This window comes from Nerophis ophidion, linkage group LG04, assembly GCF_033978795.1.
Source record: "Nerophis ophidion isolate RoL-2023_Sa linkage group LG04, RoL_Noph_v1.0, whole genome shotgun sequence".
NCBI classification, from domain to species: domain Eukaryota; kingdom Metazoa; phylum Chordata; class Actinopteri; order Syngnathiformes; family Syngnathidae; genus Nerophis; species Nerophis ophidion.
Genome location: NC_084614.1, coordinates 56042133 through 56060020, shown reverse-complemented (window position 1 = coordinate 56060020; position 17888 = coordinate 56042133). Strand labels below are relative to the sequence as shown.

At 39.9% G+C, this 17888-nt stretch overlaps 1 protein-coding gene across 7 annotated transcripts in view; it reads right to left on the bottom strand.

Moving 5' to 3' along the window:
- Positions 1–17888, bottom strand: part of nrg2a (neuregulin 2a) — a 273699-nt gene that overhangs the window by 129461 nt on the left and 126350 nt on the right. For all 7 annotated transcript variants that reach the window (XM_061898504.1, XM_061898501.1, XM_061898505.1 and 4 more), the window contains exon 2: positions 3491–3653. In XM_061898504.1, the coding sequence (XP_061754488.1) occupies positions 3491–3653 (163 nt within the window). The remainder of the gene's footprint in view (positions 1–3490; positions 3654–17888) is intronic.

The following is a 17888-nucleotide window of genomic DNA, read 5'->3' as shown; positions in this document are numbered from 1 at the left end:
GTTTCTACCTTTTTTGAGCCAAGGCACATTTTTTTTCATTCAGAAAAATCCAGTGGCACACCACTAGCAGAAAACATTGAAAAAAAATGAAACTCAGCAGCCGATATTGACAATAAAAAGTTGTTCTCGCAATTGTTCTATATGAATTCCAACCATACCATGCATCACTATAGCTCTTGTTTCCAAGTAGGTGTACTGTCACGACCTGTCACATCACGCCGTGACTAATTAGAGATGTTTGGTATTTTCCTGTGTGTAGTGTTTTAGTTTTTCTCTTGCGCTCCTATTTTCTTGTTGATTGTCATGTCACGTGAGGATGTACTTTGTGGAAGCCATCTGCTCCACACGCTATAAGTCTTTGCTGTCGTCCAGCATTCTGTTTTTGTTTACTTTGCAGCCAGTTCAGTTTTAGTTTTATTTTGCATAGCCATCCCCAAGATTCAATGCCTTTTGTTTATTTTTGGTTTAAGCATTAGTTACCTTTTTACCTTTACGCTGCCTCCCTCTGTCATCTGCATATTGTGATTACGACAAACCATGTCCCTGACATCCAAAAAGCAATTAGCTACCTGCTGCCACCTACTGATATGGAAGAGTATTACATGGTTACTCTGCAGAGCTCTTGACAGCACAGACTATAATTATTGGTTTGCAAAAAATATTTTTAACCCAATTAGGTGAAATTACATAATTTGCCACGGCACACCAAACGATATCTCCTGGTACACTAATGTGCTGCGGCACAGCAGTTGAAAAACACTGTTCTAGATGATGAAGACCTATTTAGTGTGTCTCACTTGTGAGGCGCCAGGAGACTAAAGGGTGATGTGGCAGCTTGAGAAAGTTAAGAAAACCTCCTATGCTAACTTTTACATTTGTATTTCTTTAGGGGGGGCAGCACGGCTGAAACAGGGGTTAGCGCATGTGCCTCACAATACAAAGGTCGAGTGTTTGATCACCGGGCTCGGGGTCTCTCTGTGTGGAGTTTGAATGTTCTCCCCGAGACTGCGTGGGTTCCCTCCAGGTTCTCCGGCTTCCTCCCACCTCCAAAGACATGCACCTGGGGATAGGTTGATTGGCAACACTAATTGGTCCTTAGTGTGTGAATGTGAGTGTGAATGTTGTCTGTCTATCTGTGTTGGCCCTGCGATGAGGTGGCGACTTGTCCAGGGTGTACTCCGCCTACCGCCCGAATTCAGGTGAGATAGGCTCCAGCACCCTCGGCTATTCCAAAAGGGCAATACAAGCAGTAGAAAATGGATGAATGGATAGATCCTTAGGTAAACAAAGTCTGGGGAGAGAAGTAAACGCCATAAAATATACTCCAGAATTCTATATTTTGTATATAAGTTGATCAAATGAATACGTATTGTTGTTGTTTTTTGGATTTTTTAACATATGTATACAAGTGTACATGTTGTAAATAAACTAATGACATAATAATAGCAATAGTGCAATAGTTATCAAGTAATAGTTTCATAAAATAATAATAATAAAAATAATAATAATAACTACAATATTATCAAATGATATGTTCATAAAATAATACATGTCCAAAATTTTGTAATAATAATAATAATAAAAACGGTCTTAATTAGTGTTTCATTATTACTTTATATTTTCATATACGTAATACTAAATAGTATTCTTCTTATTATTATTATAATCACAGTCAATAATAATAATAATGATAATAATATATTTTAACAAAAAAATAACAATAATAATAATAATATAAAACACATAAATGCACATAAATGCCATCCATCCATTTTCTACCGCGGTGTACACCCTGGACAAGTCACCAGCTCATCGCAGATGTACATAAATGTTACTTTTTAATTAAGATTCAAAGATTTATGTAGCACAATTTTAGACAAAATACCATTAAATGTACCATTTATTTTAAAACATACAAATAATAGGTACAACATCTACTTTTCCTGCAAAACAGTAATAATAATGATTATAATAACTGTTATTGTGTGGGTTCCCTCCGGGTACTCCGGCTTCCTCCCACTTCCAAAGACATGCACCTGGGGATAGGTTGATTGGCAACACTAAATTGGCCCTAGTGTGTGAATGTGAGTGTGAATGTTGTCTGTCTATCTGTGTTGGCCCTGCGATGAGGTGGCGACTTGTCCAGGGTGTACCCCGCCTTCCGCCCGATTGTAGCTGAGATAGGCGCCAGCGCCCCCCGCGACCCCAAAAGGGAATAAGCGGTAGAAAATGGATGGATGTATGGATCATCATTATCATTATTACCATTATTATTATGTTTGTAGTTTTTTTTTCCAAAACATGAAACTTCTAACAATAAAAATAACAATAATAATGATGATAATATTTATAACAATCATGATAATATACACAGGCTTCACAATGGGAGAGGGGTTAGTGCGTCTGCCTCACAACACGAAGGTCCTGCAGTCCTGGGTTCAATCCCAGGCTCGGGATCTTTCTGTGTGGAGTTTGTATGTTCTCCCCGTGACTGCGTGGGTTCCCTCCGGGTACTCCGGCTTCCTCCCACTTCCAAAGACATGCACCTGGGGATAGGTTGATTGGCAACACTCAATTGGCCCTAGTGTGTGAATGTGAGTGTGAATGTTGTCTGTCTATCTGTGTTGACCCTGCGATGAGATGGCGACTTGTCCAGGGTGTACGCAGCCTTCCGCCCGATTGTAGCTGAGATAGGCGCCAGCGCCCCCCGCGGCCCCAAAAGGGAATAAGCGTTAGAAAATGGATGAATGGAGTATTGTTTAAATAATAATATTTTATAAGAATAAAAGAAGGGAACATGATTTCATTTATAAAAAGAAAAATATCAATAAAATATCCTAAAATGTCTTGATTTTCCAAAACAAATGAGAAAATAACAAAAAATACAGTATGACGATTTATGAAAATTAAAAAAAGAAAGTTTACAAGAAAAAAACTAATATTATTTAAAATATTTTTTTCATAAGATTTAAGTTGCACTGTTGCAAAAAAAAAGGCCAATATTTAGTATCCAGAAAGTTAAATAAGTATGAGAACACATTTGAAACAATATTATGACAAAAATGTTAAAATTCAAGAAGGTAAAAGTGGGCTCCCTCCCACTTCCAAAGACATGCACCTGGGGATAGGTTAATTGGTAACACTAAATTGGCCCTAGTATGTGAATGTGAGTGTGAATGTTGTCTGTCTATATGTGTTGGCCCTGCGATGAGGCGGCGACTTGTCCAGGGTGTACACCGCCTTCCGCCCGATTGTAGGTGAGATAGGCACCAGCGCCCCCCGCAACCCCAAAAGGGAATAAGCAGTAGAAATGGATGGATGAATGATAATGGACACATAAATAAACACATAGCAGAATAAGTAAGATCAATGTAGCACTATTTCAGGCAAAACACTACTCATAGTAATGTGACCTATGTCAAAAAAAGAAAGGTGATGATTTTGTGGGGACAGAATATGTTCTCAATGTTAATAAACGGTTTATACTCACTGGCTGTTCTTTATCCTAATTCTTTTGCCTTTGAGCTCGATGCCGTCTTTGAACCAGCGGTAGGTGGGGAGAGGGTTCCCTGTGGCCTCACACTTGACTGTGAGCTTGCTTCCCTCGTCTAGTATTGATGGATTCTTCATTGGTTTTAACTTTGGAGCCGAAGCTACACAGGAGAGAAGAAAAGGGACACATATGTCTTAGTGTGCATTCTCAGCAGACACATTTTGACTTGCACAACTTATGCAACATTGTGTGTACGTGTTTTAAGAAAAAAAAAAAAAAAGGGTACACAGAGGCAGTAAGCAGCCAATTGTCCCTCAGTGGACCCAGCTAACAACTCTCTCATGTGGCCAGCAGATGTTGTCACCAGGGGCATTATCAAGTTGACGTCAAGCTAACAGAAACAGGTGGAATTGCAATCTGCTTTTCTCCCCAGCACACGATCACCTGAAGCTATGACAGCAAACAATCCATTGTCACTGCATACACTGCACATATAGGCTGCGGCGTGGCACAAATGAGCTGTCATGTCCAGTAATGAAAAGTGACACACATCCTTACTGTACATGTAGAACACACACTCACACAAACACTTGCCAGCTGACAGCTGCACGCACGGTTAAGAGAAGACTCACTCACAGGGTGGGAGTGAGTGAACCGGGGTGAACGAGGGTCAATCAGGGGATGGCCAAGATGCACCCCCCCCACAATCCCCCTTACACACAAACTCTCCCCATTCACGATATCATGTGGATGCTTCGCTGACTAATATGATTCTAGCTGTTAAGGATGTCAAAAAATGACAGTTGCTATGCCTTTATAGCGACTTCAAACTGAGGTGCATCAAAAATCCCCTCCTGCTTGTCCTCTTTTTGCAGAAAGTGTCCTACTTCCCTGACCTGATAAAGTCCACCAGAAGAGACAAAGCCTCCATTATGCTGCATGTTTTACATTGGCTGTCGGGTTGCAAGTTGGGATACATTTGGGTCATCGTTTACGTTAAAGGCCTACTGAAATGAGATTTTCTTATCTAAACGGGGATAGCAGGTCCATTCTATGTGTCATACTTGATCATTTCGCGATATTGCCATATTTTTGCTGAAAGGATTTAGTAGAGAACATCCATGATAAAGTTCGCAACTTTTGCTTGCTAACAGAAAAGCCCTGCCTCTCCCGGAAGTCGCAGACGATGACGTCACATGTTTGATGGCTCCTCACATATTCACATTGTTTTTAATGGGAGCCTCCAGCAAAAAGTGCTATTCGGACCGAGAAAACGACAATTTCCCCATTAATTTGAGCAAGGATGAAAGATTTGTGTTTGAGGATATTGATAGCGACGGACTAGAAAAAAAAAAAAATAAATAAATAACAAGTTAAAAAAAAAAAAACGCGATTGCGTTGGGACGGATTCAGATATTTTTAGAGACATTTACTAGGATAATTCTGGGAAATCCCTTATCTTTCTATTTTATTGGTAATGTTTTAGTGAGTTTAACAGTACCTGACAGTCGGAGGTGTGTGTCCACGGGTGTGTTGACGCGCAGTGTCTCAGGGAAGTCGACGGCAGCTTTATGGGCAGCACAAGCTCAGCTGATCTCCGGTAAGAAGCGACTTTTTACCACAATTTTCTCACCGAAACCTGCTGGTTTACATTCGGTCGGGATCCATGTTCGCTGTTATCCATAGTAAAGTTTCCCGTCCGTGAATTTTAAACAAGGAATCACCGTGTGTTTGTGTGGCTAAAGGCTAAAGCTTCCCAACTCCATCTTTGTAATTTGACTTCTCCAATATTAATTGAACAAATTGGAAAAGATTCAGAAACACAGATGTCCAAAATACTGTGTAATTATGCGGATAAATCAGACGACTTTTAGCTGTGTGTGTGTGCAGCGCTCATATTTCCTAACAGCCCGTGACGTCAAGCGTACACATCATCATTACGTGATGTTTTCAAGAAAAAACTCCTGGGAAATTTAAAATTGCAATTTAGTGAACTAAAAAGACCGTATTGGCATGTGTTGCAATGTTAATATTTCATCATTGATATATAAACTATCAGACTGCGTGGTGGGTAGTAGTGGGTTTCAGTAGGCATTTAACTCACGCATGTGACAAAACAAACCACTGTCTGTACTGAATATGAGGTGTGTGTAGACCGTGCATGCATGTAGTTACACAAGAACAATGCATGTAAATTATGTGCGGTATGGTGATAGTGATGCTCTTTAATTCGATTATTGAAGAAATGTGCATACTTTACTACAAAGTAACGGATTCTGATCCAAAATTAAACATTCTCCAAAGCAGGGATTGTCAAATGGTGGTAGGCGGGCTCTATCTAGGTGTGTGCCAAAGAATAAGTAAATATTCAAACGCAGTGTTACTGTTCAGAATGTGTGTGATGTTACAATGGCCAAAATACTAACTATACTTGTTAAATAACACATCTGCCTTGTTTTTAATGAATATTTAGGCCTACTACGCAATTGTATTTTAATGTTCGTCATTGTGCTGGTATTTGGAAAGGCCAAATGTTTTCGGACGTGGTGCTTGGTGAACACAGTTTGAGAACCACTGCTCTAAAATAATTGAGTATGAAATTCTACACATAGCTAAGTGACTTGAGTCACAAACCCATCAATCCATCCATTTTTTACCGCTGGTCCCGTTCGGGGTCGCTTGAGCCTATCTCAGCTGCATTCGGATGGAAGGCGGCGTACACCCTGGACAAGTCACCTTCTCATCGCAGGGCCAGCACAGATAGACACACAACATTCACACTCAAATTCACACACTAGGGCCAATTTAGTGTTGCCAATCAACCTATCCCCATGTGCATGTCTTTGGAGGTGGGAGGAAGCCGGAGTACCCGGAGGGAACCCACGCAGTCACGGTGAGAACATGCAAACTCCAGACAGAAAGATCCCGAGCCCGGGACTAAACCCAGGACAACTTACCAACACATTCATTGAAAAATACATACTCGAAGTACCTCGGTCTTTTTGTGCCTCACTTTTCTTATGATTATGTTTGACACTGTTTTTCAGTTATCTTTTTTATCTGTTATCTTAGAGCCAAACGTTGCATTTAACAAACTAGTCAGTTTGCGTTGGTGACTCAATCTCTATACTTGTATTGAGTATGACTGCAAAATAAGCTCTGAAGGGGGTCATAGAAAAATTGAAGTGCCAGCACTTTGATAAAAAAGGTAACAAACATTATTGAAATTAAGAAATCATTTCTGAAAAAGTATGATGGAAGGGAATTCAGCATTCTTTAATAAAAGCAAAAGTAATGTTAAATGTTAATTTGTGCGTTTCATTCATTGTTGTATGTTTTTCATATTTTTTGTATAATCATTCTTTAGAAAATGTGTTTTGTGTGTACCTAGAATAGATTAATTGGATTTACAGTGATATTTCAACGAAAGAGTGTTTTGAGATAAGATCAGTCTCTCGACTAATTGTTATTCTTTAAGTTGTATGCCAACATCGCCGCCATTAGTTAGCGTAGCAAATGTCACAAGGAACCCTGTGAGATCCGCCCTAAACATTTGGTCTAACTCGCTGACATTATTGGACTTTGTTTTTCCATCATGCAGAGGAAGAGAGTGAGTGTGAAGAAAAGTGCTTAGAAGAAGTGGATGATATTCATTGAATTAGAAAAATAAATAATCAAAAACATGACGGAGTGTGAAACAGTCTGAGACCATCACGGCTATTCTTCACCACATTGAGCCAGATTGAGAATGCCAAGAATGTGAAAATAATATTAAACAGTGTAACTTTGTCAATGAAAATAATAAAACATTGCTTATGGTGTGTTTGATAGAGAAGCAGTCAAAAGTAGATACTGTAGAAGACCACTCTTCAAGGTAAATGATGTATATTGTTATTAAATTACTTTATACAACTAATGCAGTTGTTGGTACATTCTATTGTATTGTATTTTTTACAATAGTATTTTGTGCGAAAAAATTATGTCATATGATAAAATTGTGCTGTTTTGGGGGTAGCAAACACCAGTTAAATTAATTTGTTTGTTTGAGTTACAAGTGTTTTGAGTGAAGGGAGGGGTGTCAAACTTTTTTTTATTGAGGGCCACATTACAATTATAGCTGCTTTGAGGGCCACATAACATTACGTGGCAGACTACATTAAATCATGTGGTAGACCACTTTGAATCATGTGTCAGACTACAATAAATGATGTACCAGACCACATTAAATGATGTGGCAGACCGTGCTTTATGACGTGACAGTCCACACTAAATTATTGGGCGGAACACATGAAATGACGTGGCGAACTATCTAAAATTTGTGGTGGGCCACATAGAATATTGCAGCGACCCATTTCTGGCCCCTGGGCCTTGAGTTTGACACTGCTGAGTTAAGGGCTCTGTCACAGAACCAAATTGGCTCATAAGTTGGTATGTTATATTTTTATGGGGAAAATATATGCAGTTCTTGTATGATTAGATTTTTAGTCCAATCCTAAACAATCCACTTTATCAAATCCACTTTCTTTACATAGAACATTTAAACAACAAAAATGTTTTCAAAGGAATGCACACAAATATAAAAAACAAGATTCAAATACTAAATTTAGCTTCACCAATGACTGAATAAAAACAACATAAATAAATATAAAACCAATATAAAAACAATGTTAAAATAAATATGATTAAAAACGATTTCAAAGGATGAAACCAATTTAAAAGAAAACAATAAATAGAAATACAAATTCATAACCAAAGATTGCTACACAACTCACATAGTGTTAAAAGCCAGGGAATAAAAGTGGGTCTTAAGACGAGACTTAAAACGCTCCACTGTGGGAGCAGTTCCGACATGGATGGGCAGAGTGTTCAAGAGCTTTTCGTCTGACTTCTTGGAAGAGATTAAAAACAAAAACTGAGGCACCACTGTATATGAATGTATTTTATCGCAAGTTAACTCACCAAATAGTACCAAAAGTAAACGTCAAAAAACATGCAGCACCATACTTGCCAACCTTAAGACCTCCGATTGCGGGAGGTGGGGAGTGGTCGGGGGTGGGGTGGAGGCATGGTTGGGGGCGTGGTTAAGAGGGGAGGAGTGTAATTCACCAGCTCGAGTATTTCATATATATTTCATATATATATATATATAAGTATGAAATACTTGACTTTCAGTGAATTCTAGCTATATATATTTATTTTATCATATATATATATATATATATATATATATAGATGAAATAAATAGTAGAATTTCCGACGGCACCTATCAAATACACAGTAATAAAAACACAGTTTTTCTACTAACTGTACCGTGCTTGCTGGTTACTAAGAAAACAACAACAACAATTACTTTTCATTATTTGAGTAACCTTTGTTCTGCCATTTGCGTATTGGCGAGCGATCTCCGAATCCGGGAACATTTATCAAGGGTTTGTTGTAGACATCCGCAAATGAGAACGGGATGTTGCTTCCAGCTATCAGCATAGCCATCTTTGTCTCAGCATAAGATACACCATCGAGTCTCCATTTTGCGAGGTGGCCCATAATACTGGGTTGTGAACGATGCTGCGCTGCAGACGCTTTGTGCTTCGCTGACCGTTCATGGCTGAGTATATCCGTTCGGCCACCGTGTTCAATGGAGAAGTCTGTTCTACAAAATTTACAGGCAACATACCCCTTTCCCCTTCGAACTCTCCTGGATAAACTGAAATTCTTGTTTCCAATCGTTCTGGAACTTGCAAGCGTATTTCCTCATTTTGCTCGTCGACGGTGTAATATATTGGGTTGGAGTCAATAACCAGGCGACGTGATGAAGTTACGTCTCTTTACTGTGGGCTTCAGAACAGACTCCCTAATGCATGTTCCTTGACTGCACTTAAATGTAGAATATATGTAGAATATATTTACATTCTATTCTATTCTATGTACAAAAGATGGCAGTATTGTTCTGTTTAAGAGGGTCACAAATTGCTGAGTCAGGTTCTCATGGAGCTGGAGGGGGCGTGGCCTCCAGTTCCGCCTGAATTTCAGGAGATTTTCGGGAGAAAATTTGTCCCAGGAGGTTTTAGGGAGAGGCACTGAATTTCGGGAGTCTCCCGGATAATCCGGGAGGGTTGGCAAGAATGTGCAGCACGGACCCTATCAGTCGGAACAAGACACGTAAAAAATAACAATAATGGAGTTCAATGATTGTGTCCTGCGTTTGCTTCTCAGCAAAATAATGATGGCTATGGGAATTTATTCAAGAGGAGACTGAGGGCTGGAAGGAAATGGACCATTTATATACAACAATAATGTTACACACAACAACATCATGATACACACAACAGTAATAATGATACACACAACAAGAATAATGATACACAACAACATTGATATCACATTCACTATACAAACATACATACGTACTGTACAACCTACTCAGTGGCCTAGTGGTTAGAGTGTCCGCCCTGAGATCGGTAGGTTGTGAGTTCAAACCCCAGCCAAGTCATACCAAAGACTATAAAAATGGGACTCATTACCTCGCTGCTTAGCACTCAGCATAAAGGGTTGGAATTGGGAGTTAAATCAACAAAAATGATTCCCGGGCGCGGCACCGCTGCTGCCCACTGCTCCCCTCACCTCCCAGGGGGTGATCAAGGGTGATGGGTCAAATGCAGAGAATAATTCCGCCACACCAAGATTGTCTGTGACAGTCATTGGTACTTTAACTTTAACTTTTACATACACATGCACATATACATACATATATTACATTTCATCAAACATAGAAAGGATGTATCCCCACCCCCTGAGGGAAACACGATACTGCTTAAGCTTAACCTTGTTTTACCATAACAATGTATAAGGTAATAAAATGAGCTCCCCGCCCCTTACATGCTTTCTTTTGTATGTCAAGTGTTCATTTCACTATTGTATTGTGGCATTTAAAACGATTGTAATGTTGATAGTAAAGGTAATTATTATTATTCATCATCAATAGTGTTATTTTCATTGGTATTTTTATTCTTCCGGTTGTAATGCAATAATGTTTACAGTCATTTTTATAGTATTAAGATTTACTGCATTTTTGGTGTCATATTTGTTCACATCGTATTTGCTAATGTTGTTATCTCTTTCTGTCATATCCCCCTCTTGTCACCACATTCTCCCCCTCTGTCTTCTAGTTTTAAGTCCCATCTTAAAACTCATTTGTATACCTTAGCCTTTAAATAGACCCCCTTTGTAGACCAGTTAATCTCCCGTTTCTTTTCTTTTCTTCTCAGTCCCTCTCTCCCTCGTGGGGGTCGGGGGGCTGGAGGGGTGGACCGCTCTCCTGTGCATCGGTTGGGGACATCTCTGCGCTGCTGACCCGTCTCCGCTCGGGAGAGTCTCCTGCTGGCCACATTACGGACTGGACTCTCACTATTATGTCAGAGCCACTATGGACTGGACATTCACAATATTATGTCAGACCCACTCGACGTCCATTGCACCGGTCTCCCCTGGGGGGGGGGGGGGGGGGTTACCCACATTTGCAGTCCTCTCCAAAGTTTCTCATAGTCATTCTCATCGATGTCCCACTGGGTTGTGAGTTTTTCCTTGCCCTTATGGGGGCGCTGATCCGCGGTTGTCGTTGTGTCTTGTGCAGCCCTTTGAGACACTTGTGATTTAGGGCTATATAAATAAACATTGATTGATTGATTCTTTTCTCCTTTTTTGTCCCCTCCTGCTCTCTCTTTTGTAAATTAAACCTGTACAGCAGATATGGGCATCTACTTACATCAACTATATGATTTGCCAGCGTAGTTGGACAGGACAAGTTAAAAAAAAGTGGAGACTGTGGTATGTAAGGCACAGGAACAGAGTAAGATGAGTGGTTCACCCATATATGACCAAGTATATTGTTATCAATCAATCAATCAATGTTCATTTATTTAGCCCTAAATCACTAGTGTCTCAAAGGGCTGCAAAAACCACAACACAAACCACTACGACATCCTCGGTAGGCCCACATAAGGGCAAGGAAAACTCACATCCAGTGGGACGTCGGTGACAATGATGACTATGAGAACCTTGGAGAGGACGACATATGTGGGCAACCCCCCCCCCCCCCCCCTAGGGGACGGAAAGCAATGGATGTCGAGCGTGTCCAACATGGTACTGTGAAAAGTTCAGTCCATATGAACAAAATATACACAAAAAAGTGTTAAAGTAAGAAAACATAATGATCCAATATGTTTTGAAATTGCAGAAATAACTGTTTGCCTGCATCCAATTAACGCATTGTCCTTGTTTGCGCTTCAGCTAAATAAACACCCTGGTTATAATCAAAGCGTTAACGAAAATTTAGCAAAACAAGTTGAAACAGATAAGCAAGTAAAAACAACATTAAGAAAAAAACTAGTCTAGACAATTTCCGCAGTTTTCAGCACCGTGACCACAAGAAACAAAGAAATGTCAAAATAAAAATAGCTCAAAGAAAGATAAATGCAAAAGCTTCTATTTTTACATCAGTGGCAGCCTGTCTTGGGCTTCTTCTGCCAGCAGTTTGCACTCAGGAAGTGAAGATTCTGAAATAAGGCTTTGTTGGACTTCACTTCCTACGTTGAACGTGCCAAACTTGGTACAATTCGGAGGTCAAACCAAATTTCCTCAGGGTTCATGATGGTAAATGTCGTGAGACTCCACCTCATTGAGCATTGAAAGGAAGTGATGATAACCATAGAACCAGCAATGAAACCGCAACATAGGCAAAGCCCTGGCTGCACTGCTCAGTACAATATAAAGAACACAATTAATTCATCTTTTACATGCAAATGTCTTTCACCAAGCAGACGTTGACACAAATACACAAATTATATACACCACACCAGGGGTTCTTAAAGGGGAGTTAGACATTTTTGGAATATTGCCTATCATTCACAATCTTTATGTAAGACAAGAACACATAGGGTTTTCAACACTTAGTCCGCTTACAATAGACCTAATGGGAGTCGCTCTATTCTACCTATAAAGCCCTTAAATATATCCAAACACCTCCATTGAGGTTTTTATATAAGTGATGTAAGTATATATGTAATGTAGGGAACATTTTTAAAGTTAAAGTTAAAGTACCAATGATTGTCACACACACACTAGGTGTGGTGAAATTTGTCCTCTGCATTTGACCCATCCCCTTGAACACCCCCTGAGAAGTGAGGGGAGCAGTGGGCAGCAGCGGTGCCGCGCCCGGGAATCATTTATGGTGATTTAACCCCCCATTCCAACCCTTGATGCTGAGTGCCAAGCAGGAAGGCGATGGGCCCCATTTTTACAGTCTTTGGTATGACTCGGCCAGGGTTTGAACTCACAACCTATCGATCTCAGGGCGGACACCCAAACGACTAGGCCACTGAATAGTAGTAATAATATGTAATATGTAAGTCTTTTGCTAATTTTAAGCATTGCGGCACATTAATTTGAAAAATGCTTCACAATGTTTGCTTTATTCTTCAACAACATGCCTGATTAATACTCACTGCAGACTTCATGAGAACCATCAAATATAATAAAAAATCACTTACTGGACAACGTCAGCTGTCATTAGGATGAGGACTGACATAATCTTGTTATATTCCTGTTTAGGTGAAGAATGACTTATAATCCTTGTGAAGAAGAGGGGAGTGCAGGAACCAAGCGTCTTTTTGTGTCTTTCTCGCCATTTCTGGGATCTAAATTGGCTGTCAAAGTGTACCATGAATTGATTAAACAAGTTGAGAAACTTATTCGGGCGTTACCATTTAGTGCTCAATTGTACGGAATATGTACTGTACTGTGCAATCTACTAATAAAGTTCCAATCACTCAATCAATCAAAACCAACTTGTTGGATTACGTTTTCATCCTTCTACTATTAAGGTCAGAGGCATTATATACAATCTAGAATAAACTTCCACGAGCTACAACGCAAGAAAGCAGGTTACCGGCCAATGTTGTCAAAATAGCGAGTCATCTTGGCACTGCTATAAAAAGTTGGTCTGCGTTAGAATTTCCATCTATCCATCCATTTTCTACCCCTTATTCCCTTTGGGTTTGCGGGGGGGCTGGCGCCTATCTCAGCTACAATCGGGCGGTAGCTGGGGTACACCCTGGACAAGTCGCCACATCCTCACAGGGCCAACACAGATAGACAGACAACATTCACACTCACATTCACACAAGAGGGCCAATTTAGTGGTTCCAATCAACCTATCCCCAGGTGCATGTGTTTGGAAGTGGGAGGAAGCCGGAGTACCCGAAGGGAACCCACGCAGTCATGCGGAGATCATGCAAACTCCACACAGAAAGATCCCGAGCCCGGGAATGAACCCCAGACTACTCAGGACCTTCATATTGGGAGGCAGACGCACTAACCCCTCTTCCACCGTGAAGCCCGCGTTAGAACTTATGATACTTATGATAACAATTATAAATTTTAATAAAAATATCACGAACACTTGGTTTATATTTAAGTCGCTAAATGTAAATGGAGTACTGTTGGCGATTTTTGGATGGTTACTTCTTTGGGAGGAAATGAGGACCTCCAACTGGCTGCATTGTAAGAGGACTTTTATCCACGAGTTAGAATGCATTTTTAAAAAATTAAATTTGTCGTCTTGTTTTTCATAATGATTGTGAACGATAGGCAAAGTTCCAAAAAAGTGCAGTTCCTCTTAAAGCTTTTTGACCTTGGGGCCCAACTTTTCCAGTACAGAGCAGGCTTAAACATTGTCAAACGATATGAAACCAAGTGTTAATCACCTAAAGCAGTGGTTCTCAACCTTTTTTCAGTGATGTAACCCCTGTGAACCTTTTTTTTAATTCAAGTACCCCCTAATCAGAGCAAAACATGTTTGGTTGAAAAAAAGAGGTACAAAAGTAAAATACAGCACTATGTCATCAGTTTCTGATTTATTAAATTGTATAACAGTAAAAAATATTGCTCATTTGTAGTGGTCTTTCTTCAACTATTTGGAAAAAAAAGATATAAAAATAGCAAAAAACTTGTTGAAAAATAAACAAGTGATTCAATTATAAAAAAAAGATTTCTACACATAGAAGTAATCATCAACTTAAAGTGCCCTCTTTGGGGATTGTAATAGAGATCCATCTGAATTCATGAACTTAATTCTAAAGATTTCTTCACAAATAAAGAAATCTTTAATATCAATATTTATGGAACATCCATCCATCCATCCATCTTCTTCCGCTTATCCGAAGTCGGGTCGCGGGGGAAGCCCAGACTTCCCTCTCCCCAGCCACTTCGTCTAGCTCTTCCCGGGGGTTCCTGAGGCGTTCCCAGGCCAGCCGGGAGACATAGTCTTCCCAACGTGTCCTGGGTCTTCCCCGTCGCCTCCTACGGGTTGGACGTTCCCTAAACACCTCCCTAGGGAGGCGTTCGGGTGGCATCCTGACCAGATGCCCGAACCACCTCATCTGGCTCCTCTCGATGTGGAGGAGCAGTGGCTTTACTTTGAGCTCCTCCCGGATGGCAGAGCTTCTCACCCTATCTCTAAGGGAGAGCCCCGCCACCCGGCAGAGGAAACTCATTTCGGCCGCTTGTACCCGTGATCTTATCCTTTCGGTCATGACCCAAAGCTCATGACCATAGGTGAGGATGGGAGCGTAGATCGACCGGTAAATTGAGAGCTTTGCCTTCCGGCTCAGCTCCTTCTTCACCACAACGGATCGGTACAACGTCCGCATTACTGGAGACGCCGCACCGATCCGCATGTCGATCTCACGATCCACTCTTCCCCCACTCGTGAACAAGACTCCTAGGTACTTGAACTCCTTCACTTGGGGCAGGGTCTCCTCCCCAACCCGGAGATGGCACTCCACCCTTTTCCGGGAGAGAACTATGGCTGATTCTCATTTATGGAACATATCCACAAAAAATCCAGCTGTCAAAACTGAATATTGCATTGTTGCATTTCTTTTCATAGTTTCTGAACTTACATTCGTATTTTGTTGAAGTATTATTCAATAAATATATTTATAAAGGATTTTTGAATTGTTGCTATTTTTAGAATATTTAAAAAAAAATCTCACGTACCCCTTCGCATACCTTCAAGTACCCCCATTTGAGAACCACTGACCTAGATTGATATTTCTTTAACACATAACCCGCCACAACTATCATGCCAAACAAAGCTTAGGTCAGGCTGATAAAATATATAAAAACAATAAAAATACATACTATTACGCAATGCTAAAATAAAAAAATATATAACTAAAATAATCAATAAAAAAAAGATATCATTCTTACATAAACTGCCAATAACATTTAGGTGCAAATGAAAATCAATCAAAGTTTATTTACAAACCCCGTTTCCATATGAGTTGGGAAATTTTGTTAGATGTAAATGTAAACGGAATACAATGATTTGCAAATCATTTTCAACCCATATTCAGTTGAGACAACATATTTGAAGTAAAAACTGATAAACTTTTTTTTTTTTGCAAATAATCATTAACTTTAGAATATGATTACAGCAACACGTGAAAAAGAAGTTGGGAAAGGTGGCAATGAATGCTGATAAAGTTTAGGAATGCTCATCAAACACTTATATGAAACATCCCACAGGTGTGCAGGCTAATTGGGAACAGGTGGTTGCCATGATTGGGTATAAAAGCAGCTTCCATGAAATGCTAAGTAATTCACAAACAAGGATGGGACGAGGGTCACCAATTTGTAAGCAAATTGTCAAACAGTTTTAGAACAACATTTCTCAACGAGCTATTGCAAGGAATTTAGTGATTTTCCCATCTACGGTCCGTAAAATCATCAAAAGGTTCAGAGAATCTGGAGAAATCACTGCACGTAAGCGATGACATTACGGACCTTTGATCCCTCAGGCGGTACTGCATCAAAAACCGACATCAGTGTGTAAAGGATATCACCACATGGGCTCAGGAACACTTCATAAAACCACTGTCAGTAACTACCGTTGGTCGCTACATCTGTAAGTGCAAGTTAAAACTCTACTATGCAAAGCAATAGCCATTTATCAACAACACCAAGGAACGCCGCCGGCTTCAGTCCATCTAAGATGGACTGATGCAAAGTGGTAAAGTGTTCTGTGGTCTTACGAGTCAACATTTCAAATTAAATTTGGAAACTGTGGACGTGGTGTCCTCCAGAACAAAGAGGAAAATAACCATCCGGATTGTTATAGGCGCAAAGTTCAAAAGCCAGCATCTGTGATGGTATGGGGGTGTATTAGTGCCCAAGGCATGGGTAACTTACACATCTGTGAAGGCACCATTAATGCTGAAAGGTACATATAGCTTTTGGAGCAACATATGCTGCCATCCAAGCAATGTTATTGACGCCCCTGCTTATTTCAGCAAAACAATGCCAAGCCACGTGTTACAACAGCATGGCTTTGTAGTAAAAGAGTGCGGGTACTTTCCTGGCCTGCCTGCAGTCTAGACATGTCTCCCATCAAAAATGTGTGGCGCATTATGAAGCGTAAAATACGACAGCAGAGACCCTGGACTGTTGAACGACTAAAGCTCTACATAAAACAAGAAAGGGAAAGAATTCCACTTTCAAATCCTCAACAATTAGTTTCCTCAGTTTAGTTTCCAAACGTTTATTGAGTGTTGTTAAAAGAAAATGTGATGTAACAGAGTGGTGAACATGCCCTTTCCCAACAACGTTGGCACGTGTTGCAGCCATGAAATTCAAAGTTAATTATTATTTGCAAAAAAAAAAATAAAGTTTCTGAACTTGAACATCAGATATCTTGTCTTTGTAGTGCATTCAATTGAATATGGGTTGAAAAGGATTTGCAAATCATTGTATTCCGTTTATATTTACCTCTAACACAATTTCCCAACTCATATGGAAACGGGGTTTGTGTATAGCACTAAATCAAAAGTGTCTCAAAGAGCTGAAAATACAGTTGCATAATCTTTAAATTAAAACTTTGAATAGTTTTTAATGTTTGGGCCTAGGAAATTTCACTACAACTTTTGTTCCAGACTTTGTCTGATTGTTTTTAATTTGTAGTGTTTCACTCGTCAAGTGACTGACGCGGTATTGCCACAAGTGAGAGAAAAGTGTATTACAGCTGAGGAACGCTAGGGCACATGCGGACTACAGCTGAGAAACAGATATTTTTTGGTGGCCCATTGTTGGCCCTGTGGTTTTAGATCATGGTCCTACACAACACTTAGTAATTCTAATACACCACTAGATGTGACTCTGCAAACACCTCTTTGTTTTAGTTTGAATTAATTGTTTTTCTACAGCATTTTTCCTTAATTTATACTTTGTAACTGTACATAGTTGTATAGTTGCGAGTAGGGGTGTAAAAAAAAAAAAAAAAAAAAAAACATTTTTCGAATGAATCGCAATTCTTATTCGCCAAGATTCCTAGTAGACTCAA